Source organism: Sorex fumeus, unplaced genomic scaffold, assembly GCF_029834395.1.
Source record: "Sorex fumeus unplaced genomic scaffold, SorFum_2.1 ptg000017l, whole genome shotgun sequence".
NCBI lineage: Eukaryota > Metazoa > Chordata > Mammalia > Eulipotyphla > Soricidae > Sorex > Sorex fumeus.
Window position 1 is genome coordinate 620,510 of NW_026606074.1, and position 25,169 is coordinate 645,678.

The window sequence follows — 25,169 nt, forward strand, 5'->3', positions numbered from 1 at the left end:
AAGGTGCTTTGGAAATCTCTGCTAGGAAGAACTGCAGCCACGATCCTCTGCTTTTCAATGGGATTCATGGCACCCAAATCCCTCTCTCATGTGTATTATATAATACGTGGGTGCCAACTGAAGTGTCTAAGTTTCCTCCTGATTCTTTCCCCTTTCTTTTCTTTTCTCGGTTTTCAGAGTCTCTTAGAGCAGAAGTTTTTAGGTCTTTTAGTTATTTTAATGGTGGATAAACAGAAGTCCAGAAGGTGAAGTAACTTTTCCACAGCTGTAAAGTCTGTGGTGGAGCTGGAGCTTCCTGAGGCAGTAGTGCCAGACTCAGTGACTCTGGGGAGTTTGTGCGTCGTCACCCGTTGCTCATGGAGACCTCCCAGAGTACTCATTCAGGAACGATAAGTCTGGGTCAAGCAGCTGTTAATACAAATCCTGTTTCTAAATGGCCTGCCAGAGTCCTCAAAAGGATGGCGTGACCCTGCCCAACTCTGAGGACTAGCGATGCTCAGTGGAAGGCACAGGGTGGCCAAACGGTGGTGGTTCCTCTTGAAGAGGACAGTCGGGCAGGGGCTGACCAAGTGCTGTGTGGTCACATGCTACAGTGGCAAGTTTGTCATTGGCTTTGAACAAACACGGAAAACCAGGGATGGAGCGAGGGTACATCAGGCAAGGTGCTTGCTTTCATGTGGTCGGCCCCAGTTCAGACCTGGCACCCCACAGTGTCCCCTAAACCCTACCAGGAGTGATTCCCGAGTGCAGAGTCAGGAGTAAGACCTGAATATTGCCATGTGCGGCCCTAAAACAAAGTTGTTGTTGTTTTGTTTTGGCGTCACTCCCAGCAATGCACGGGGGTTACTCCTGGCTCATGCACTCAGGAAATTACTCCTGGCGGTGCTTAGGGGATCATATGGGATGCTGGGAATGGAAACCAGGTCAGCCATGTGCAAGGCAAACACCCTACCCACTGTGCTATTGCTCCAGCCTCTAAAACAAAGATTTAAAATCATTGTTATGTGGTTATGGCTTGTCCTCTCGATTCCAGTGACTGCTGAATGGCCTTGTGGCTGGACAGACAAGCATGGATGTGTGAGGGAGTGTGAGTCTGCCCAGAGACTTGCTCCCTGTCCTGCAGGCCACGTCTAGCAGTGCTGTAAAGCTTATGTGTTCAGAGAGTTCACAGGAGTGTCCCTCCAACTAGGGGGAAAGGCCTGTGAAGCGCGGAGGCATGGGCACAGGGGACAGGCTGCTCTGCCCCTCACTCTGATCGTAGCACAGCTGTAGCCTGTGGGAGGCCTCCGAGGACAGGGACACCAGCCTCTGTGTGGAAGCTCAGGAAGCCTGAAAGAGCAAAGGAAACCTTCCCTCTTTCCAGTGATGTAAGAGTATGGGTTTCCTGCCTCCTCCTTAAGCCTCCTGAGTTGAGAATGTGAGGCTGTTTATTTTGGTTACTTTGTTTGTTTGGTTGGTTTATTTATTTATTTATTTTTGGATTCTGCACCCAGCAGTTCCCAGGAACTGTTCCCTGATGTTTTGATCACTGAAGCTCAGGAAAGAGGCATCAGAGTTGGCTCCATCCAGTAATTGGTCCTTTTGCTTTCAGAGAGAGTGGCCTTGGCCCAGATACAGCTGACCAAGGAACCAAATGAGCAGAGACATCTGTGTCCACACATGGCCATGCTCCTACTACTTAGAACTTGAGAAGCGATGGGTCCCAGGAAAACTTGCACTGACTTCTCTCTCACTGAAATTCACAACTGATAAAACTGGAGAAATTCTGGTCAACTTCCCGCTTGCTAGTATAATTGAAATCAAGAAAGAGGCTTCTCATTTCATCTTCAGTTCTATCACCATCCTGGAAAAGGATCACATCAAGCACTGGTTCAGCGCCTTGCAGCCAAGTCGGAATGCTGTTTTCAGCATCATTGAGCATTTCTGGAGAGAGCTGCTGCTGTCTCAGCCAGGAGCTGCTGCTGGGCTGGCATCCTCCCCTGTGACCAAAGGGAAGGAGCTGACCACTCTGATGGCCTGTTCCCAGAAGCGCCTGGAAGATGCAGCCAAAGTCCTCCACCATCAGGGTGAGCAGATTGACAACATCGCAAGAGGCCTGGACCAGATGGAATCTGATCTTGACGTGGCAGACAGGTAGAGTAGAATGCTGTGACCTTCACCTGACCTCCAATGGGTGGTGTGTCTTCCATCAGCCATTTTTAACAGACAGCCAGCATTCTGAAAATATGGGCAGTGCCCTGTTGTGGAGAGTTATGCTGAGCTGGCTGCTGTGAGCACACGTCTCCAAGGCCAGCATTTCAGGGTCTACTCTGTCCATACCAAACAGTCTTCAGTTATTAATGAAGATGACTTCATTTAGTCACCAAGCAAGCCAAGAATATATTGCCCTAACTTTTAGATAAGGAGAAACTGAGCCAGACTGCGAAGTAATTTATTGACGGTCATGCACACTGTTTGTTAGCATCGTTTTTCTGGTTCTACACGGCTCTACTGCCACATGGTTTGCACTGAATAATTCTGGCTCCAGAATCTACCACCACAGCTTCTACCCTAGTCATTCTCAAGCCTTCTGCACCAGTCACCCTTCACTCTTAACACCTGAGCCATCGTTGGTGTGGCTGTATTTGCCAATATTGTTGGCTTTTTTTTTTTTTTTACTGAGAACCTGAGGGCTGGGACAAGGCTCAGTGGCCGGTGCTTGCCTTACATGCATCTGGATTCTCACTTTTTTTTTTTTTTGCTTTTTGGGTCACACCCGGCAATGCACAGGGGTCACTCCTGGCTCTGCGCTCAGGAATTACCCCTGGTGGTGCTCAGGGGACCATATGGGATGCTGGGAATCGAACCTAGGTTGGCCACATGCAAGGCAAACACCCTACCTGCTGTGCTATCACTCCAGCCCCTGGATTCTCACATTTTTAAGTACTCCCTAAGCACTCCCTGGAGTGACCCCAGGTGCTATGATAAATTTGAGAGATTTTTCTAAATATTCATTTTAAAAAGAACAATAAAGGGAGATGGCCCAGTGGCCTGGAACACATGCTTTGCATGCTGAAGTCACAAGTTCAATCCAACCACTACCACCCCCAAAACCCATGACCTAGAAAGATTTCTTTTTTTTTTTTTTTAAATAAAAGATCTAACTTTACTGAAGTCAAACAGATTAGTGGGGAAGTGGCACTGTTTGAGTCTCTTTCTCAATGGTGAACTGTAATAAGAGACAGCTGGATTCTCTGTGGCCAGTGTGCCCACGGTGTGTGCTGTGACCGCTGCAGACACCACTCATGAGAGGATTGAGCAAGAGCCAAACTGCATCTTGGCATTGACTTCCCTAGTCCCTGGAAGTCTGCACGCTGCCCCGCGTCTGCAGCACTACTGACTTTACATCTGAAGGGTCGTTTATGAGCAGGTCTGTCTCTTGGTGATGTCAGTTCAGTCTGGCAGCCACTAGATGTACTAAAATTAAGTGGGAAGTTCAGTTCTTTAGGGCATGTGTCTTAAGTGAGGCTGACCCCCGCAGCACATATGGTAGCCCCCAGCACACCCAGGAATGATCCCCCAAGCACTGCAGGGTATGGCCCAAAAACCCAAAAAGGGAAAAGAAAAGAAGCCACTTACGAGTGCCACTTTAGGAACGCAAGAGCTACACCTGGATAGAGAACAGCCCCAATATTGCAAGGAGTTCTGTCATCTCTCGAAGGTCAGGGTTGACTTGGAATCAAACTTACTCAAGGCCTGTGACCCAAGTGATAGTACAGCAGGTAGGGTAGTTGCCTTGCACACAGCTGAGCCAGGTTTGATCCCTGGCATCCCATAGGGACCTTCGAGCACAGTCAGGAGTAACCTCTGAACATCACTGAGAGTGGCCAGGAAAAAAAAAAATTCAAGGTCAAGTGTGAAGAAAGCATTCTAGCCAGGAGTTCTGTCTTGTTGCCTTTACTACTGACTTGCTTTGTGGGATACAGATGCCCTTTTTGCTTTTACTTGAGCATTCTATTCTTCTCCAAAATCACATAATAATTCCTACCTTTCTGCTTTGTGGATGCTTGTGGGAAACAGAACTACAAAATGGGAAAGTGCCCTTTTTCAACCTAAACTTGGGGTTTAGTGGCCTTTTTTTGGTGGGGATGGGGTAGGGTGAGGTAAGCAGGTGTATATCAGAATTGAATACAGGACCCCATACACAAGAAGCTGATGTTCTACCACTGAGCTACTTTACCTGAAGCAGTCTGAGTCCTGAAAATGAGCTGACTCCGTTTTCTATTTTGCTGCTCTTTTAGGCTGCTGACAGAACTGGAATCTCCTTCTTGGTGGCCCTTTGGCTCTAAGCTGTGGAAGACACCATCAGAAACGAGGCTCAGAAAAGATGCCTCCACAGCGAATTCCAAAACTCTCGGGAAAGAAGGGATACTGATTCAAGTTGCTGCTGTTATTTCTCAGAAAGCAGAATCTCAGGTGAAGCCAGGAAGGCTCACTCTATTGGTGTCCGGGTTGGAGATCCATGATTCAAACGCTTTGCTCATGCATAGATTTGAAAGAGATGATGTGGATGACATTAAGGTCCACACACCATATGAGATCAGCATCCGCCAGCGGTTCATTGGGAAACCAGACATAGCTTATCGCTTAATATCCGCCAAGATGCCTGAGGTCATCCCCATTTTGGAAATGCAGTTCAGCAGGAAGATTGAGATGTTGGATGATGCCTCAGTGCTGCAAAGCACCGGACTCAACTCCACAGCAGAGAAAGGCAGCTCGGTGTGGCGTGCAGGTAAGTGGCCCTGCAGGACTGTGTTTGCCGCTTCTCTTCTCGGAAGAACCCAGTGAGATGGAAGGTTCAGCGTCTCAAATTACTCATGAGCAATTTAGGGAAGTGTGTGGCCAGTAGGTGGCAGTCTGATAACATGGTGTTTGCCACCCGTTGGCTTCTAGGAGAACTTTCCAGAGACCTCCACAGCAGTGTGGACTGTGAAAGGGTCAGAACCAGAGGTGGGTGGAGAAGGCTACGGGTTTCTTGGCTTCAGGTGCCAGGGACAAACAGGTACGGTCCCCACAGCAGGGAAGAGCACGTGCAAAGTTTTTTTCAAATCACCTTTTTTGCGTGAGGGTGGCTTCAGACTTTACAGCGGCACTGACGACAGAAGCCCGAGAGGGTACCAGAGTTCCCACGCCTCTGTTGCCAGCGTCCCGTGTCCCATCTCTGAGCCTTGGCGGCAATCTAACCTGCACCTTTCATGCCACACAGAGAAGCCTCTGTAGGGCTGCCACTGTCCACTACAGTTCGTGCTTCCTATGCATGCCTTCCCGCCCCACCCAGTTGCCCCTCTCTCCCAGGGCACTGAGATCTCACTTTGCTTCTGTCGCTGTGTCTCCTCAGGCTCTGCACTATGACTGTGTCGGGAGTCTGGAAAAGCAGCTCCGGAGCCCTGCCCACACTGGCCGTGTGGTGTTATGCTGTGGTCCCTGGGAGATAGTTTGGGAGGGTGACTGGAGGCGTGCCCTTCCCTGCATCAGCCGGAGCCATGCCTGTATTTTGTGTTTTGTTCTGTTCTATGTGGGTGGTGGCCCTACACAGAGAGCATGTGCTCCAGCCCACGAAGCCATCTCCCGGCCCCAGTGCAAGTGGTTTTTTAGGGTCTTTAATTTCATTTGAGGGTTCCTCTTGGCTCTTTCCTTCTGAGAGGCTTTATCCGCTGTCCTCTCAGCCCAGGGAAATTATTTTTTGTTGTTTTGGAGGCCACAACCAGAAGTGCTCAGGGCTCACTCCTGGCAGGGTTTCATGTAGAAAGTCGGCCACGTATAAGGCAGGTGCCCTTCCCACCGTTCCATCACTTGGCCCCCAGCCCAGGGAAATTGTTGCCTAACTCATCTCTCCATGTGCCTTTCTGCTCTCATAGTGGAATTAGTGTACATTCCAGACTCCACTGAACGTTCACCTGCAGTCCCCCAGCAGACAGGTCAGGGGGTCGCCAAGGACATACACAACTGGTTGTGGCAGTAAATAAAGGTCCAGGGCACTGGAATCTCGCATGGGATTCTGACCTGGGGACCTCACTGGCCACCGACGCATCCCATGTGGGAGCTAGGTCATGGCACCACTGACCCCCTCCATCAGACCCTCTGAAGGGACCAGCCAGGACTGAAGAAGCTGAGGACAGTTCTGTCCCATGTCAAACCCTGATCATCTCTGAGCCCATGCTGAGGCGAGAAGCTATGTCTAATGGATGGAAGAATGTACAGAGTCCACTCTAGGCCCAGTCCTGCTCCTAAGGCCCCCTCCTCATTCCTAGAAAGTGAAATAATCTCATGTAGCTTAAACAGTCCATTCTTGTTTGGCTCAACTGTGATGATTAATGACTTGAGAGACACACACTTTTTTTTTTTACTGAACCAAATAATTTTTCCCAGGAAGGCCACTTCAAAACAGTGGGCTAACAGAGTCAGCAGCTTGGCTCTCATCACAGAGCCTGGAGGTGGCTAGATCTGTGATCCTGAGTGACCCACCGCTCACTGGGGAAATAGACCTTGACCCTATTATCTAAGTTTCTAATTTTGGTAAAATAAAACCCAAGAAGAAAAAAATCCTGCTTTGTCTTTCTGGGTGTTTAAGTAAAACCATGCAATTCCACGTTTGCTCTGTAATACAGCTTCAGGGTTGACCATGGAGCCTGAACCTGAACCCAACCCCCACAGGTGCATGCTGGGCTGAAAAAAAAAAAATAAACAGCATGAGACCAAACCAATAGTACACAAAGGACTGAAAACTGAGACGGGCCAGAACCATTGTTGCGGGCCATGGCAAAATAGCCGCCTTCGGGACAGACCTGATGTTAGAGGACCTGTGCCTGAGTGGCTTTTGCAGGCAGGGTGCATAGAAGACCAGGACAGGCTGAGAGATGCAGCTGAAAATCGGGTGCTCTTCAGGAGCCCATGGAACCACTGAGGTGCAGGCGAGGAAGTGCACTTTCGCTGCCACAGGCTTGCATGCCCTGCTGTTGGCCTTTCCTTCAGGCTAATTATAACTAGTGGAACGCGTCAGTACATCTTCTAGCCTGGCTCTGACTGCTCTGTGCTGACCGGGTGAGCATGCTGCTGCTCAGCTTAGTGACAGTTCAGCTGGCGATCACCCAGGTGACACTGAATTGCCACGAAGAGGTAAGCCCCTCGGTGCTGGCGTGGGGAGATCTTCTACAGCAGTGGCTTACGAGACACAGGTGCACATGGGTGCTGGTCCATAGTGGGGTGGTTTCAAGCCACTGTTTTAGAACAGTTTTCCTGAAAGGTGTGGAGCAGACACACAGCCATCTGAGTGGATATTGCATCATGCACGCTTATTCTGAGACTGGAATTGAGGCTTCTGCGTCCGAGGTAGGGTGTGGTGGTTCTGTGTAGGCTGTGCTCCTCGTGATGGTCCCAGTCAAGGGAAAGGGGTCAGAGCATCGCCAGGTGTGCCTCCATCCCCACCCCCAGACCCCTAATAAAAGAATGCTTCGAGGAGCAGAAAGAGAGGGATGTCTGTGCACGGGGAGGCAGAGGCCAGGACTCGCATGACCACCAAGTTCTGGAACGGCTGGCTGCGCTGCTGCTCCTCAGGCCCCAGAGAGCTTTGCCCTTAAGGATCTGCTCTCCCTTCCGCTGCTCAGGGCGGCAGGGTCCTGTGTTCCCCATGTCCCGGTGCTGTTTGTTACACAGCAGCTCCCACCAGAGTGCACACAGCCAGTCTCTGCAGCTCAAGGACTGAGTTCCAGAGGTGTATGGCCACAGGCTGACAGATGCCCATCTGGACTCAGGTGCCAGGGCTGTAGCTGCAGTTGCCTCTTCCAGCAGAGGACAGGTGGCACCTCGGGACAGGCCATGAGCATTTATCACCCAGCACGTGTGCTGCTATGCAACACTGTGTCCAGGCTCCTCAGACCCAGCTCAGTGCCCAGCTTCACCCCAGGCTAACCAGAAGCCCCGCTGACCATTCCCTGTGCTCCCTAGAGCCCCAGTGTCTGGGCTGGTAAGTGGCACTGCAGTTCCCAGTGGGGCTTTTAGTGATTTTCCAACCAGGTTCAACAAGTGGGTAATGCTGCAGTGCCCCACCCAGGGGTGCTCAGGGCTCTCTTCTGGCTCACTTCTGGTGGCACTCAGGGGACCATGTGGGATGCCGGGGATAGAATCAGGTCAGCCACATGCAAGGCCAGTGCCCTACCTGCCACCGTACTCTCCCTCTGTCCCCTCCATTTGGGGGCCACACCCAGCATGCTCAGGGTGCTCACTCCTGACTCTGTGCTCAGGGGTCACTCCTGGTGGGGCCCAGGGGGCCTATGGGATGCCAGAGATAGAGCCCAGGTCGGCCACATGTAAGGCAAGTGCCGTACCCACTGTACTATCACCTGCCCTATCAATTGTTTTTTTAATGCTACAAATCTTAAGACCTTTCTTAAAAGAAAAATCTACCATTCTCACCCACCCAGACAGAAACCCTTTCTCCTGAGAGCTGGTCGGAGGACAGTCCTCTGAACTCTTGGAAGCAGCCCTGGGTTGGGACTAGAAGAGTGAGCTGGACACGTTCTGTACCACATGCTTAGTAGAGCAGATGTTCAGGAGAACAGCTGTCCCCGCCCCCCGACAGGCACAGAGGCTGCTGACCAGTGGGATCCCTGTGAGATAGGGCCGTCTCAGACACACACTTGTGAAGGCTGTGAATGTCCCTGCACTGCGTCCGTTCCAGGCAGTGATGTTGCTGTTTGACTTTCCATTCCAGCATCGGAGCTGATGTGCCACAGCATTCCAGGGGATCCATCCTCAGGGAACCAAGAAGGCAAGTCTCTCCAGCTGCAGGCCAGCGAGCCACAGATTTCTGAGGGGGAAGCTCAGGAGCTGAAACAGGTAACTTGTATCCTGAGAACCTAAGTGCTGACAGGCGTTCACCGCCTTTCTCTGGAGGCAGCTTGTTTTTCTTTCCGACCTGAGACAAGCTCTCAATGAGCTCACACTCAGCTCACCTGCAGGGATCTGGTAGGACGACTACCCTGGTGTACAGAAAGGACAAGCTTTGCCCACTGACAGTCTCTGAATGTCTTCACATCCTGGACACACCTTTGCCCCTGGGGCAGCCCCTGGTCTTTGTGCTTGGATATATGCATACAAGTGCCTTTGTGTCCCGGGAACACTACATGTACTGTGGAGACACAAAGGCACAAATGCACACTCCCTGGTTGTGCATTACAGACATGCTGTGCACTTGTGTGTTGCATGCAGCTCCGTGTTGTGTGTACTAGTGTGTGCATGTGCTCTCGTGTGTGTTCAGCTGAAGGTGTGCTCACTTTGAGATCCCCTACAGTGCTTACCAGTGGACTCCTGAGGAGGGTCACCATTGACTGACCAGGAAGCTGAGGTCTAAGTACCATTTGCTAGAAATACTTTTTAGCTGTCTTCACCTAAAAAGCAAAAAGTGGGGCCAGAGAGAGCTGGGGAGGCTTTGTGCCTTTGACCCTGAGCACCGCAAGGGAGTGATCCCAGGCACAGAGCTGGGATAAGTCTCTGATCACCTCTGAGTGTGATTGAAAAACTAAGTAAAAATTGAAAGTGAAAAGCAAGTCCTTAGTACACTCACACTGTTCAGTGCTCGGGTTTTCCCAGCCATATAATTTTAAAGATGTGGTTTTCTCCTCCCACAGTTCCTTTGAGAAGCTGTCTGCAAATCCAGCGGTTGGCAACCTGCTTCTCTCCCATTGTCTCTGCAGGTGACCATTTGGTACTGAGCTGGAGCTGAAGAGGCAGTACAGGGTTCGCGTGCTTGCCTCACAGGCAGCTGACTCAGGTTCAGTCCCCAGCAGCCACTGGGGGGTGACACTGGGTGATCCCTGCCGGGGGTGACCTGGGTGATCCCTGCCAGACTGGCCCTGCCTGGTTGGCTGAGAGAGTAGGGATGGCCCCTGGGGCCCTGACACTGCTCAGAAGGTCCCCTGCATGCCTGTGCTGCAGCCCTTTGTCATCTTCCAGACCAGTCAGGCTTGGTTTTTCATGAGAAAGACGGCGTTTTGCCTGCTGGTTCTGGTGCAGTCCTGTAGTTTCTGAGAGGGCCCTTCTGAGCCATGGTGGGCGGGCGAGGCTGCTATGAATAAGAGCCTACAGCTGTCCACCCTGAGGGCGTATGTGCTGGTGAGCACTGTGGGGCAAATAAGAGCACTGTGGGTCTGGACACTGGAGGACGAAGTGGTCACCAAGAGTAGTCGGGTGGGGAAGACCTCATTCCGTGAGATGGTTCTTTTGAGTAGAACACATGTTTCCGATTTAGGCAAGAATTCTTAGTTATGTAGCTACAGCTAAAGCATAAGTAGGAATGAGTTAAATTTCTGGGGAAAACAAAAATGCAAGAAAATCCCCTCCATTCAGCTGTGGTTTTTGTTGCAAATGCTATTAAAGTCATTATGTGGAAATGTGTCTTGGTGATTTAAACTGCAGTTGGGAGTGCTGAGAGAGAAGATTCACTGTGATTTCACCAGGGAACAGCCGTGCTCGGAAGTGTGCCAGGCCCCAGCCATGTGGTGGCAGTTAGGGTCCGTCTGCTGCTGCCGAACTGTGGCCTCCACCATCAGACTGGGCGGGCACGTGGTGAAGGGTGGAGGGTGAGAGAACTACATGGACTGTGGTGGTTTGGCAGCATCCCCTGAATCTTTTCTAGTGTCTGATGTGCTCTACTTTTCCTGTCGTGGAACTGCTGTTCTGTTTACTAGGTCTGTGACTATCACGTACTTGATCCAGTACTGGGAAACGATAAACCAGGAGCATCCTTGGGCTTTTTCCTAAGTGTTTCAGTGTTTCCATTTTTTGTTCTTTTCTTGTCAAGTTCCTTCGATCCTTCTTAATCTTGACTTGTCCAGTCAGTTCTGTGTTTGATGTTTCTCCATCCTGCTTCCCTTTCATCGCTAAAGAACCTGGTGAAAGTCTAGCATCGCCTGGTCTTTAAGTTTTTCAGCTGCGGACCAGAGGCCTGATCCGATTGTGGGGCTGCTTCTGAACCCTGCCAGTGCCCGACCACCGAAAGGGACCCCGCACCACACGCCTCTCGTGCTAGTGCACTGTGTGTGGACTTGTGTGAAGAGTTGCGGCCTATTTTTAAACTCTGTTTGGTGACATTTAGGGCATACAGTCTACCTCCGATATGTACAGACATATACAATAAGCACAAAAAACCAAGTGGATTTGTTCAGTTCAGCCCCAAAGTCTGTTCCCTGGGAACTTAGGCAGCCCGTGAGTCGGTACAAGGAGCAGAGTTCAGATTGTGTTTGGGGGTGAGGAGGTGAATGAGGAAGGCGGTGGGCAGTGCACGTCCATCTCTGTCTTTCCCTCTGCTTGCTTAGTGGCAGAACCTTGGCTCCCCTCGGGTAACAAACCAAAATAATCCTATACAAGAAAGGGTGACAGGCCTCTACTTACTATGACCTATCACAAGGCGTGAGGGAGACAGCTGGAAGGGCTGGAGGACACCTGCATACAGGAGCTCTGAGGTGCCCCTTGGCCTCACATGGTCCCCCCAAGTACCCAAGTACCACTGGACATACCCCAAAACAGCAGCAATGAAAAAGACAACCATAGAAGAAGACATAAATGTCCTTTCCTTCCCTTTTGTTCCCCCCCCACACACACTCTAGAAATTAAAACATTTCATCTGCAGTGGCTATCTCTCTGGCCTCCTCCCCAAATCAGAGAGACTGATCTGTTCGTTGTTGTTGTTGTTGTTTTGATCTAAGAAAATGGTACTCAATAGATGTTCCTTATCCCCAAAATAAATGTCTGAATCAGTGAGTAATGTGTGTTTACTGTCCACTGGCCAAGATGGTGCCTACATTTCCTTGGAGAACTGTCATGCAGAATTAGAGTGACACGCACGATCATTCCCATCATCCATGGCCATGGGCCCGGCCACCAGTTCTCCAAGAACACTCATTTTAGAATTGGCATCTGTTCCAGAAGAGGGGTGGTTCCCTGTTGGGCACTGCAGCCTTGAGGGCAGCCTGCCCTAGATGGGCAGGGAGGACTTGAAGACACTCTGCTGGGCAGACAGTGTGGACCCAAGGGTTAGAACTGGGGCCAGGCCACAGTCCCCCATCAGGGTCATCGAGCTAGGCACAGTCACCTAGGTTTTCTCCCATCAGCAGTTTGGAATCATTTAAGAGTTTTGAACGAGGAATGATGGGATGATTTCAGATTGTTTATACCTTCTCTTCAGGCCCCCTTGCTGTTCTGTGCTTTCTTCTGAATCTTTTCCAGACTGTTCATTGTATTTGTTCATTAGAACATAGTTAACCATGTGTTCAGGTGAGGGAGAAGCCTTCATAATGCTCATCAGTGACTTGGATACCACACTGGTTGCCGGCACTGTTTGGCCTCTTGTTCCAGTCAATTACTTTATCTGAATTATACCATAAGAAAAGCCTGAGTGACTCGGAATGGTGCTGAGTGATAATGTCTGAAGTGCAAACAGTCGGCATTTTCAGACTGGGACAGTCTCCTTTGCTGAGATCTGATTGGGGAACCAGAGCTCACAGCCCTAACCTGTAGGCTATGTGAGTACTCACCAGCTGAGCCAGAGACTACCAAAATGGAAGCTCGCCGAGTTACTGGAAAGTGGCGTGCCTTCCTTTTAACTCTTCACTCATTGTGAAGAAATGTCTTCCCTGCTGGCACTGCTGACAGACATGTCAGCAGGAGACCAACATGTGGCTCCCCCATCCCACACTGCCTGCTCTGCGCCCATCTCAGTCTACTTACAATCACCGTGACAAGCAGCCTTTCACTTGGGAACAAGTCACATGCTGTCATCCTGTGGTCGTTCAGACAGGGCCCGTGATGGCCTGTGACTAAGGACACGGAGCTGCTCAGGGCTCTGGATCCCACACCCAGAAATCCCAAGCCAACCCAGACTTTGTGCTGACTCAGGAGTACATGCACATGAGTCTTGGGGAGCATGCTGAGCCCCTTCTGCCCCCCCCCACCCTGGGGAAACTGGGCCCCCAAGGAAGGGGGCCGCCAGCTCAGAAAGTCTGAGACCTAGTGTAAGCCGCAGTCCCACAAAGCACCAGGGTCTTTGTGGCACTCTCTGGAGCACCTGCAGGGCCAAGCAGAGGCTGGAACTAAGGGGCAGAGAATAGGTTCTTCAGCCAGGCCACTGAGGTCTAGAGAATGGCTTTTTCCCCTAAAAATCAGTGGACACTCAAATGAATTTCAAGTCTTACTCAATGATTTAATGTCTAGATGTGGAAAGTAATATAAAGTCATGATCACTTTTTTTATTGTGGTAAAATATGTATCATTTAGTGCTACCATAGATCTATGTTTGCTTTGTTAGGGGCCATGCCTGGTAGTGCTCAGGGATTACTCCTGGCTGTGCACTCAGGGATCACTCTTGAGCTTGAGGGACCATTTGGGGTGCTGGGGATAGAATGGGGGTCGGCTATGTGCAAGACAAGGGCCCTATTGCTCCTAAATGTTGCCATTTAAGTGGGTGGGTGACAGGGTCTCGGGCCAAAAGAGGTGATGCTTGTGGGGTTATTGCTGGCTCTGTGCTCAGGAATTATTCCTAGCGATACTCAGGAGACTATATGGGATGCTGGGGATCCAACCCAATTCGGCCACATGGAAGGCGAGTGCCCTCCTTTCTCTCTGGCCTAACTTTGCCATTGTATGTTGCACTGATTACATTGAAATGTGCAGCCATTACCACTGTTTCTTGGTTGGATTGGGGGTTTTTTGTTTGCTTGTTTTACCACACCTGTCAGTGCTCAGGACTTACCCAGGTGGTACTCAGGAGACCATATGGCATGCCAGGGATGGAACCTGGGTCAGCCACATGCAAGGCTAACTCCCTACTCACTGCACTATCACTCTGGCTCCATCAGCACTTTTTCTAACGGTCCTTCATCACCCCCAGATAGAAGCTCTGCACATGAAAAACAAGAGCTGCTGGTTCCATCTCTCCCTAGCCTCTGGGAAACACTAATCCTGATTCTGAATTTGCCAATTCTAAGGCTCTGGTGTAAATAGAATCATGCATATGTGTTTTGCTGTGCTATCTGTGTTGCAGCTTAAACCAGCCCTTCATTCCTGTTAGAGTGGGCCTGCCTTCCACCATGTGGGTTCCGTCTGTTCATTCGTCTGCTGCCATCAGCTTATTTATTTGGCTTATTTCTACCTTGTGGCCACTATGGATAGGCTGCCATGTACATTCACAGGCAAGGGACGTATGTGTCCCTGCTTTGTTTTCTTCTGGGATGACGCCTTACAAGGAAACTGCTTAGCCCTAGGAGGCCTTTCAATTTAACTTTCTGATGAACTGCCAGGCGGATTTCAGTCATGGCTCCGCCATCTCACATTGCCACCCCCAGAGCAAGAGGACTCTGATTGTAGGTCACAGTCATCCTGGAGTGGTGTCTTTGTGGATCTGATCAGGTTGGTGCCTGTCTGCTGTCTGCCCAAACTTGGTTTTATCACTGGCTCCCAGAACCCCACCTGTGCTGCCCATGCCGGTTTGCACCTCAGCCAGAGGGCCTGGCCTTGGGCTGTTGTTTGTGACTGGAGCAACCCCACCCCACCTCATCTGACAAGCCCTCGCTGTGCATGGCAGGTGTGTGCAGCCTGCACTGTGACCGGGGACAGGGCGAGCGGCAGACACCTCCTCCTTAGAAGAAAGCCGTCGGTAGAGGGATGGGGTGGGACACAGGGTGGTCTGAGCGTGCCAGCAGTGACAGACTGCAGCCTAGATTGTTCTTTACAGTCCCCAGAGCTCTGGCTGTGCTGGAAGCCAGGTCTCTCCCCTCTTTGCTCTCGCTATTGCTTATTAATGACCCTAACTGGTAGAACTATTTGGAGCTGCAGACAGTTTGATTTATCCCAGCTCTGTTCTTAAATGGCTGCTAATTTCTTGCTGCAAGAAAGTTTACAGTTTTTCAGTGAGTCAGCTTAATGACAAGATCTGGTCAGACAGTCTAGCTAGTACTAAACTCATTCTAGATATTTAATATTAATATGGTAATGCTCAAAGTCCTGGGGCTTTACCCCAAGGCAGACTGAAAAGGTACTTCCTTTTTCAGACTGCAGATTTAGTTGGCGACCCATATACTGGAAGCATCTGTGTCTTGGCCTTGTGCATGGCGTGCCTTTCCCTGCTTCAGAGCCACAGAGAGGACACACTACAGACTGTCCAGGCCCCCTTGAGGCTCAGCTCACAGCAGAGTCAGGGGCCTTGACAGCTGGGTAGAGCCATCTATTTCAACATATTTGGTTCTGGCAAGCAGGCCTACTCTACTTTGTGAAGCTATTTTTCTGCCACTTATATTTTCCCTTAATGAAATAAAACAACACAATGGACATTGTTAAAAGGCAGAAACATCTCGTGTCCGTTGTGCTCGTTCCATGGCCTGTAGCATTCGCAGGGACAGAGGCCGCAGCACATGGCTACAGCAGAACACGCTTCCCCTCCTAGAGAGGGTAGTACCTTTGGGGAACCCAGGGCACACATGTGTTGCTGGCCCTGTGATGCCTCTGGCCACTTCTCAGCCACCTCCTCTGGTCCTTGTATATTGGTGAATGAGCCCGACACTCTCCGTGTTGGGTACTGAGTGTTGGCCCTCGCACAGATGCATGAATGACTTCTCTCTGTGTACCCTTTGGCATTTATCAGCATTTCTTTCTCCCAGAACTTGGTGCCCTTTAATTTCTGTGTAGGTGCAGTGGTGACTGGAAGGCGGCTAGCTGCTGGGTTTACTTGAGATTGAAACTGGGACTTGGGGAAGACAGTCTGTGCTGAGCCTGGTCTTTGACTCAGAGCCCAGTGAAGGCTCATCTGAGAGGCTAGTTGATATTTCAGCGCCTGGCAGCATGAGACGTCAATGACTAGACAGCGTGTCATCTTGGGCCACAGAAGTAACAACTGTGTTTAAGGTTTGGCCAGACTTCATGGTCTCCATTCTTTCCACCCTGTGTTATATGGAATGTACATGATGCTATTTAATTGCTCCAACTCCTTTCATAACGGAAAAAGACACTGGACCCGACATATTCCTGAGGTACTCATAGGTTGAAGATTGGCTCAGTAATATTCTTCCCAGACCTAATAGCTGTAACTATCTCTTGTACTGTTGCATTACTAATTTCAAACGTGATTTTGGTGGGCAGATCAGAAGGTCTCAATAGGTTGCATGAAATGAGTGACCACTGTCTCAGTGAACATTTTTCAAGTCAAAAAAATCAACAAGTTCAACGGGAATTAGCTTTTGTTTAGACAGGTCATTTTCAACCCTTTGACTCCTGAAACTATGATTGAAAGTTACTGATGTAAACTGTGTACTCGGTGAGGTGCAGCGAATTGTTAAGTATATCAGCTGTGCTGGTCACAAAAGAAACTTGTAGGGGCTGGGACAATGATACAGAGGGTAGGCCTTACATGTGGCTGATCTGAGTTCAATCCCCAGCATCCCGTATGGTTCCCTGAGTGATGACAGGAGTAATTCCTGGGTGCAGAGCCGCCAGGTGTGCCCCAGAAAGAAAAAAAAAAACCTGTATGTGTCTGAGTGGCAGTCCTGGGCAGCCACTGTTTTCATTATGGACAGGAAGCTACAGCTGAGTCAATGAAAGGAGGGGGCCCACAGGCTCTGTCTCAGAGAGAGGTCTCTGGCGTGCTATGAAATATCTCAGATATTGATCTCACGTTGAAATAATATTTTAAGTTGATTGAGTCAAGTACTATGGAAATCATGCTTCTCATGTTTGCCTTTCTGAAATGTGCATGTTCACACAGATCACAGATCATCCTGTTATTCGTCGATTGCCTCGAGCAGGCCCCAGTAACGTCTCCTTCATCCTAGCCCTGAGATTATATTCAAGGCTCTTTAGGAGAATGAGACCCATCATTGTTACTGGTATTTGGCATATTGGGTATGCCACAGGGTGTTTGCCAGACTCTGCCGTGTGAGCAGGCTACATTCGGTAGCCTGCCAGTTTGTCAAAGTAGGAATGAGATGTCATAATAAGATGGAATTTGGAGGATCTGGGTGGAGGATCTGGGTCGACTCCAATCCGAGTAGGCTTGGAGATCTTGGCCCCGGAACCCACGTGGCTTTGTCCCTCTGCCGGTACCTTCAGGTGTGCGGAGAGTGGTCTCAGCATGGTGGTGGCTGGTCCTGGAGGTCTTCGGCTGCCGGGGCCCTGGTCAGGGCGGGGAGGAAAGCTCAACCCGCTCCCCTCCAAGGGGCCCTGGCGAGGAATAGCCAGGCGCGGGGGCAGGAGACTGCACTGTTCTCCCTCCGGGAGCTGGTTTTTATAGTCTCTGAGTCTTGGCCGCTGATGGGATTACACGGCACCAGGGGGCCAGTTGGTGGGTGTGACCCCCGCCTACTGGAATTTGGAGGATCTGGGTGGAGGATGCTCGACTCCAATCCAAGTAGGCTTGGAGATCTCGGCCCTGGAACCCACGTGGCTTTGTCCCTCTGCCAGTACCTTCAGGTGTGCGGAGAGTGGTCTCAGCATGGTGGTGACTGGTCCTGGAGGTCTTCGGCTGCCGGAGCCCTGGTCAGTTAGAAACAAAAGGACAGTGACTCTGAACACTGATGCCCTGCCCTGGGTGCTCGGGGTGCAGGAGCCAGCACAGCCATTTTTTAAATGAGCGTGTGGTATCTGTCACTGTCCTGGTGAGATGGTCTGTGACTCACTCATTGTACCAGAACACGGTAGTCTAAAATGACAGCAGTAGCTGAGCCTGTCAGGAGCTGATTGTGAATGCGCAGGGATTTCTTAGTCCTTCTCTGAGAAACATGTAATCTGAAGATTAACAGAGAACAAGTTAGGGCACATTTTAGAAAAAGTAGGGGATGGAAAACAGGAAACAGAGTGCATGTGTGCGTGTGTGTGTGTGTACACGTGCACGTATGTGTACACTTTACTCTCTAATTTTTCATTCCTGTTACAAGTGTGTTTGGACATTGGGTAGGAGGAAGGTAGATGAAAAGGTACCACATGACACAGTGCTTACCTGACAAGCACTGATTTGATTTTGAGTTTAGACAACTTCTGTGTGCTTCTTTAAGTCATGGCACTGCTCCTCACAGCATGGAACACAGCAGCCACTTTTTTTTTTAATTATAAAAATGGAGGTGAGTTAGGAAGGAATAGTTGGCCCAGTTAGGAAGGAATAGTTGGCCCAGGCAAAATGGCTCCGAAGAACCTGCCTCACATGGCGGTGAGTTGTGAATGGTTTGAGGTTTTTAATGCTTCTCTGGACACCAGCCATATGAGATCATAGGAATAAGAGATGGAAGAGACCTACTGTATGAGGTCATTGCAGCCCGTCCCCTCCAGAGCTGACTGACCCCACAGCAGAGTTTCCAGAGCTCCATCCAGTGTTGCCAGTGACTCAGCTGATGGGGTTTCCACCAGCTCCCAGGGGGTACATCAAGGTAGTGGCTGAAGTGGAATGAGATTTTGTTCCTCTGTGTCCTGATGGAGATCACAGAGACCGTCTGGATGTGCAGGGGCGACAAGGTGCTCCCACCTCTTCTGCTGCTTATTCTGAAGCCCTCAGCTCTGCTCACTCCCACACCCCTCAGAGCCGCAGCAGGCCGTTGTTCTGAGACTTGGCGGCAGCAACCTTCCATAGCATTTTATGGTTTTCACAGTGTGTTCACATTGGTGATCTCATTTAAGCCTTGCCACTCCTGGGAAAGGCCGGCCTTGCTCTCCTGCCCGCTGTGTGGGCCATCTCTCTGCCTCTGTCTGATACTTGTGGAGCAGACAAAGCAGCTCAGATACAGCATGTGTGGTCAGAGGTATCCCAGGCAGTGAATGGAGGGGACCTGAATTGGCAGCAGACCTGCTTTCCCAGTACCACATGGGCACCAGCACACCTCCTGAGATAGCCCATGGGGTATCTCTTTCCCTACGAGTGACCTCCTGCTCCTGGCATTGGCATTGCTCCCAGGGCACCAATGAGACCTGCTGAGAGTAGTGATCTCGGTATGGGGCATGACCCATCACCAGAGTAGACTAAGCATCCCCAGGGCTACTCACCCTATCTGGCCAGAGCCACCGTACATCCCCTCAGTGACAGAGTCTAAAGTGAGTTGGGGGTGGCAGCTTCCTCCTTCCCTGCAGCCCAGCAAGCACCAGTGTTCTCCACACAGCTCAGCTGGGAGGAGAAGGGTCCCACCTGTGCACAAACACGCGTGAACATCCATGTACATGCACACATGGCCATGGTACTCACACTGCACACACTCACATGCTTCCAGCACACATAACACATGCAATGCAAATATGTGTGCTCACATGCACACACACTAGAGACAGAGGCAGACTGAACCAGAGGCAGCTGGAAAACAGGCCACTGAGTTTTCTGCCTGATGAGTCAGACATCACACCTCCATTTTCTTGACCCAGGCAATGCTTTGAAACTTGCCTGAAAAGAGTAACATTTGTTCACACAGTTGCTCACCCTGAAGTCAATCCTTTTTGTTTTCAGTTTGAAGATAGCAAAACTTTAAACACAGACTCAGTAAGTAGGTAAACATTTCATAATGCAGTTGATCTCAGTAGAATCAATGAAATGCAAGATCTGGTTCGGGAGACGATATGGAATATAATGTAAGCACCAGAAATGGGGACAAGGACCACCATACTGCCAACCAGCTTCAGTTTTTATGTGAAATACATCAGACATATAGACAGAAAAGGGGCTTTGAGGGCAGGAGTGATCGTACAGTGGGGAAGATGCTTGCCTGGTAGGTGGCTGACCTGGGCCCGATTCCCGACACCCCATAGGGTCCCCTAAGCCCCACCAGGAGTGATTCCTGAACACAAATCCAGGAAATAAGCCCTGAGTACTGTCGGTGTGGCCCCAAAACAACATTAATTAAAAGGGGCTTTGCTTTTCTGTTTTATATCTTGTGTTTCCATTTGAGGTCTGCAGTTGGGTACTTTGAGCACACATGATAAAGGGGAATTGTGTGGCTGGCAGGCAGCTGAGTGGTGGGCTCCATGACCCTGGTTCTGCCCTATGTCAGAGGGAATGCACACAGGCAGTAACTTTCCAAGCAGAGCAAGCTTTGGGCTGAAGAGAGCTGTCAGTCTCTCAGAGCTCAGGCCTGCTGCACCCCTGGCCCAGAGCAGGACACCGAGGGACTCATTCTAGCCTCATTCTAGCCACTCTGCTTCCTTGAATCAGCACGAGAAAGGGCAGAGCAGAGGACTCAGCTTCAGGTCAGATTCTGTGATCTTCAGAAGGTCACATCATTTCTTTTTTTTTTTTTTCTTTTTTGGGTCACACCCAGCCATGCACAGGGGTTACTCCTGGTTCATGCACTCAAGAATTACTCCTGGCCGTGCTTGGGGACCATATGGGATGCTGGGAATCGAACCCGGGTCGGCCATGTGCAAGGCAAACGCCCTACCCACTGTGCTATCACTCCAGCCCCAGTCACATCATTTCTGCCGGCTCAGACAAACCTAGAAACTAGATTATCAATGTCTAAAGTATTGTAAAAGTGATGGAAGGAAATGGAAGCTTTTGAGACTTACAGAAAAGACAGGCTTCCTGTGTCTTCTTGTGCTTCTCTCGCAGATTCTCAGAAAGCTGAAGAGTCTTGCCTTGGACGCCGAGACAGAGCTGGAGAGACAGGAAGAGGCCCTGGATGGTATCACCTCAGCCGTGGACCGCACAACTGTGACCATTGACAAGCATAATCGTCGAATGAAAAGACTGACCTAGAAGGACAAGAAAGCATGGAGGTGACCACTCAGAACAGACTCATTTCTCTGAGCATGCACGCTTCCTGAGACAAGAGTTGGGAGGTGACTCACAGCCACAGGCAGGCAGAAGGGCCCTGTGGGGACCAGGTGCACTGCAGCTTGTTCACAGTGGCAGCCTGAGGGAGCCCTGGAGCCATGCTCAGCAGCACTTCCTTAATTTTTTTTTTGTAATTTTTATTAGTGAAACACCATGAGGTACAGTTGTAGACTTACAGATTTTTGTGCTTGGGTTTCAGTTATACAATGATCGAGGACCCATCCCTCCACCAGTGCCCATTCTCCACCACCAATGATCCCAGTATCCCTTCCACCCCCCATTCCCCCCACCCCACCTCTGTGGCAGGGCATTCCCTTTTGTTCTCTCTCTCCTTTTGGGAGCAGCACTTCCTTTAGAAGTCTACAGGCCCAGCTCAGTGACCACTTACACAGCCAGCAATCCCAGTTCTTCAGTCAAACACCTGCATTTTCATCCTTTCTCCATGCTTGCCAGGGTCAAAGAACAAATTTCATCTTCAGGAAAGAAATCTTCCAGTTTCTAACTAGGGATCTTGCATGACAGGTCTTAACCTGCCTTCTCCTCAGGCTGTGTGGGTCCCTTGCATTGGTTCCCTTTTTTGTTTGGAGAATAGCCAGTTTCCTGTTTTGTAAAATTCTAACTGAAGCTCAGAGCCTAGCATGCCAGTTGTCATCCTACACATCAACACCTGAAACATTTTCTAACATAAACATAGTAAGTTAACACGCCTACTTTATGTCCTTTGCATGCAGGACCCCAGCTGGCATCCACTGCACTGCATGGTCTGACCAGTACCAAACAGGGCCCAAAAAACTGTCACTGTCGCTGTCCTCCCGAGTTGTTCATCGATTTGCTTGAGCGGGCCCAGTAACGGTGCCCATTGTGAGACTTGTTGTTACTGTGTTTGGCATATCGAATATGTCATGGAGACATGCCAGGCTTTGCCAAACAGGGCCCCCCCAAAAAAACAATAAAAGATAAGACTTTTGGAGGCCATAGCAACAGTACAGTGAGTAGGATGTTTACCTTGCATGCGGCCAACCCAAGTTCTGTCCTCAGCATCTCATAAGGTACCCTGAGCCCACTAGGAGTGATCCCTGAACACAGAGCCAGGAGCAGACCCTGAACACAGCTGGGCGTGCAAGAAACAACAATAGAAAGAATTTCGTTCTTTCGTGCCCAGTTTCTATCCAAAAGTGAGAGAAATGCTAGTTTTCAAATACTCTGAAGGTAGCTCTGGTGCTGCTTTTTACCTGGTTCCATGTCTACGTTGGCAGTCCCTGGGAACATTCTGGGGGGAGAGGTAGATCCCGCCCACCCTAGCCCCACTCCATACAGACCAGTTCCAGACCGTCCTGAGTGTCTCTGCATGGATCTGAGTGTGTTTTGCCTGCTGTCTGCCCTGTGCTAGCTCTGCTGGGATGGCACCCCTGCCCACTCCCTTCACTCACTGTCCCAGTGATTCTCCAAACCAGGTGAGTGAGTGCCATGGGGCAGAGGTGACGAGGAGAAGCTCAGCACAGCGGACCTCTTCTCACAAGATCTAGAGGTGAAGACTCTAAGATCAGGGCAAGGGCTGGCCAGTGTCCTCCAGAGGCCCTGCCAGCAGGTCCTGCCTGCTTCTTCCAGCTGCTGGTGTCCCCCTCCTCTCCCACCCCGGGCACCCCTGGCTGGTGTCTGGATGGCTCCGGTGACCATCACCCTGGTCTCTTCTCCCTTCTTCCTGTTACGAGGACACCTGTCATTGCATTCAGGACCTTCTCTAACCAGGGCGTCTCCTCATCTCAATCCTGGCCTTGATTCCATCTGGAAAACATTCTGGGGTTTAGGTGAGCATGAATTTGGAGTGACCAGGATGCTCAGCCGTGGGGAAGCAGGCCCATTACAAGACAGGGCAAGGGACATGTCTAGAAAGCCACCGTCACAAGCCCTTCCTACTTGCCTTTCTCAGATAAATTAGTAGAGTCAACGTGCTTTGTGTCACTTCAAAGTGAAGTCAGCTTATCCTTTCACAGCTCCTTATCCTCACCCACTATGACCATTTCTCACCCTTAACCTGAAGCGTAACAGAAAAAAAAAAATGCACTTGCCAAACTGCATTGGCTTCTGGACTCCAAGCACACACATCGTTCTGCTTTTCCAACTGCTAGTGTGTAAACCTCAAGTGACAAAATCCACGAAGAACCCCACATCATCATGGTCTGAATCAGGCTAGGCCGTCTCCTACCTGTTTACCTCCTAGATGGCATCCATCCTGACTTTCAGTCAGGCCCATGTTTCTCATGGAGTTTCTCCCCACCACATGTTTGGGACACAGGGACAGGGACAAACTGTTTGCTTTGTTGCTGTGTCTACAGAGAATGGTCTCTAAATCGGGTTTCCCTCACTGGCCAGTGCTTCTGTTCAGTTTCACACGATCCAGAAAGCTGACGGATGACACCCCTCACTCAGCCTGGCATTGATACCACCACTGGACTGACTGTCACCCAGAATTCTGACTCTTGTGCTAGGGATTGGGGATGAGCAGTGTCTTTTTCTCTAAAGACATGGCTGGGCTGAGCAGGAACGACTACTTCCGTATGGGAATCACTATTTTCATGAAGACAGCCTGGACGAGTGAGCAAATGAGCATGTTCTGTTTCAATAAAATCTGTAAATTAGAATTCCATATGTGTATTTCATGTCACGAATTGTTATTCGTTTTTATTTTCCTCAATGACTTGAAAACTGAGCAGGACGCTCATTTGCAGGCCCCAGGATAGGCTGGTGCCACCTGTCCAGGTCTATCCTGAGGAGAGTTACTCGGGTCCCTGGCCCCATACTCAAGCCACGTGAAGTCCAGGGCTGCAGCCCAGACAGTTTTGTCTCTCTTCAGGCCGCAGCTCTGGGAAGAACAGAGTGTGATGGGTGTTGGCTAGGGCTGATCCCACAAGTAATTTCTCTAGAGGCTAAATCAGCACACCAGAAATTTTACAGGTATAGAAAACAAAATTCCATCAGTGCTTAAGACTTCTCAGGCCTCGGGATAGCTCAGTGGCAGACTATGTGACCCTCAGCACTGCCCCAGAGCCACACAACTGCAGGCCCAAGGTCAACCATGGCCACGTGTAGGCCCCTGCCACACTGATAACAGCAATGAAAGGAAGAACCAAATCAAACCGACCTGGTCCTACTTATTTTTTCCCAAGGAAAGTATTTTATTTGGGGTGGGGGGTGGCGGGGTGGCCACACTTAGCGATGCTCAGGGGTTAGTCCTGGCTCTGCATTCAGGAATTAATTACCCGTTGGTATTCAAAGAACCATATGTGATGCCAGGGATCAAAACAGGTTGAGGGGGCTGGAGCAATAGTACAGCGGGTAGGGCGTTTGCCTTGCACACAGTCGACCCGGGTTTGATCCCGGCATCCCATATGGTCCCCTGAGCACCACCAGGAGTAATTCCTGAGTGCAAAGCCAAGAGTAACCCCTGTGCATCACCAGGTGTGACCCAAAAAGGAAAAAAAAAAGAGCAGGTTCACTGTGTACAAGACAGGCACCTTACCCTCTGTACTATCATTCTGGCCCCAAGAAAGTATTTTCAGACACCACAGAATGGGACCTGCCAGGAGTGGGGGCAGAGAACCCTGACAGTGTGGGGTCTGTCGTGGGCAGACACTAGCTACCCACAGCACAACACTCGGGCCCCCCCTGTCAGGGGCTTCCACCCTCTCACTACTGCCAGTTCACTGTTAGCCACTGGGTTTGAGCTGAACTCGAAAGACATGCAAATCACAGTGCTCACATTTGCAACTGATTCCCACATCCACGTAATTCTTCAAGCTCTTGGCTCCAATCTGGAAACTTGGCACAGCAGTAAGTTTGTAGAGAGGTAATTTTCCCTGATTCACTTTGAAAATGAAAAGCCACAGGGCTGGTCCTACAGCTTGTCTGAAGGCGAGGGTGGTCCCGCTTCCCCAAAGGACTTCTCAGTCTCGCCTCTTAGCAGCCTCAGGAGAGGCGGGCAGCAGGGCAGCCTAGGGAGGGTATCCATGCACTGACGCCAAGGCCCCCCACCAGTATGGGGTAGCCATCCTGGGGCCAGAGCAAAGGAATGGCATCTGCGCCCTACATAGGGGTCTGCACATGTGAGACCCAGTACCGGGACAATTCCTCACTGACCCTCTGACACACCCTCTCCCACAAGGCCTGAAGCAGCACCAGCTCCTGCAGGCCCTGGGATTTTCCCATCTCCTGGCAGTCTGGCCCTGTTCCACACCCTGTGGAGACAGATAAGCTGAGGAAAACCCCAGGTTTGATCCCCAGCACACCATATGGTCCCCCGAGCACTGCCAGGAGTAATTCCTCAGTGCAGAGTCTGAATATGCCC

General features: G+C 50.4%; 1 protein-coding gene across 2 annotated transcripts in view; it reads left to right on the forward strand.

Moving 5' to 3' along the window:
- SNAP47 (synaptosome associated protein 47) overlaps positions 1 to 20,821 on the forward strand; it is a 55,382-nt gene extending 34,561 nt beyond the window's left edge. Inside the window, exons 1-4 of one of the 2 annotated variants that reach the window (XM_056112248.1) lie at positions 1,596 to 2,133; positions 4,281 to 4,771; positions 8,750 to 8,874; positions 20,600 to 20,821. In XM_056112248.1, coding sequence (XP_055968223.1) covers positions 1,634 to 2,133; positions 4,281 to 4,771; positions 8,750 to 8,874; positions 20,600 to 20,746 — 1,263 coding nt within the window. In that variant the 5' untranslated portion in view covers positions 1,596 to 1,633 and the 3' untranslated portion in view covers positions 20,747 to 20,821. Of the gene's footprint in view, positions 1 to 1,595; positions 2,134 to 4,280; positions 4,772 to 6,408; positions 6,558 to 8,749; positions 8,875 to 20,599 lie in introns of those variants that run through there. The other variant, XM_056112249.1, reaches the window with a different exon arrangement.
- Positions 20,822 to 25,169: the final 4,348 nt, after the last annotated feature.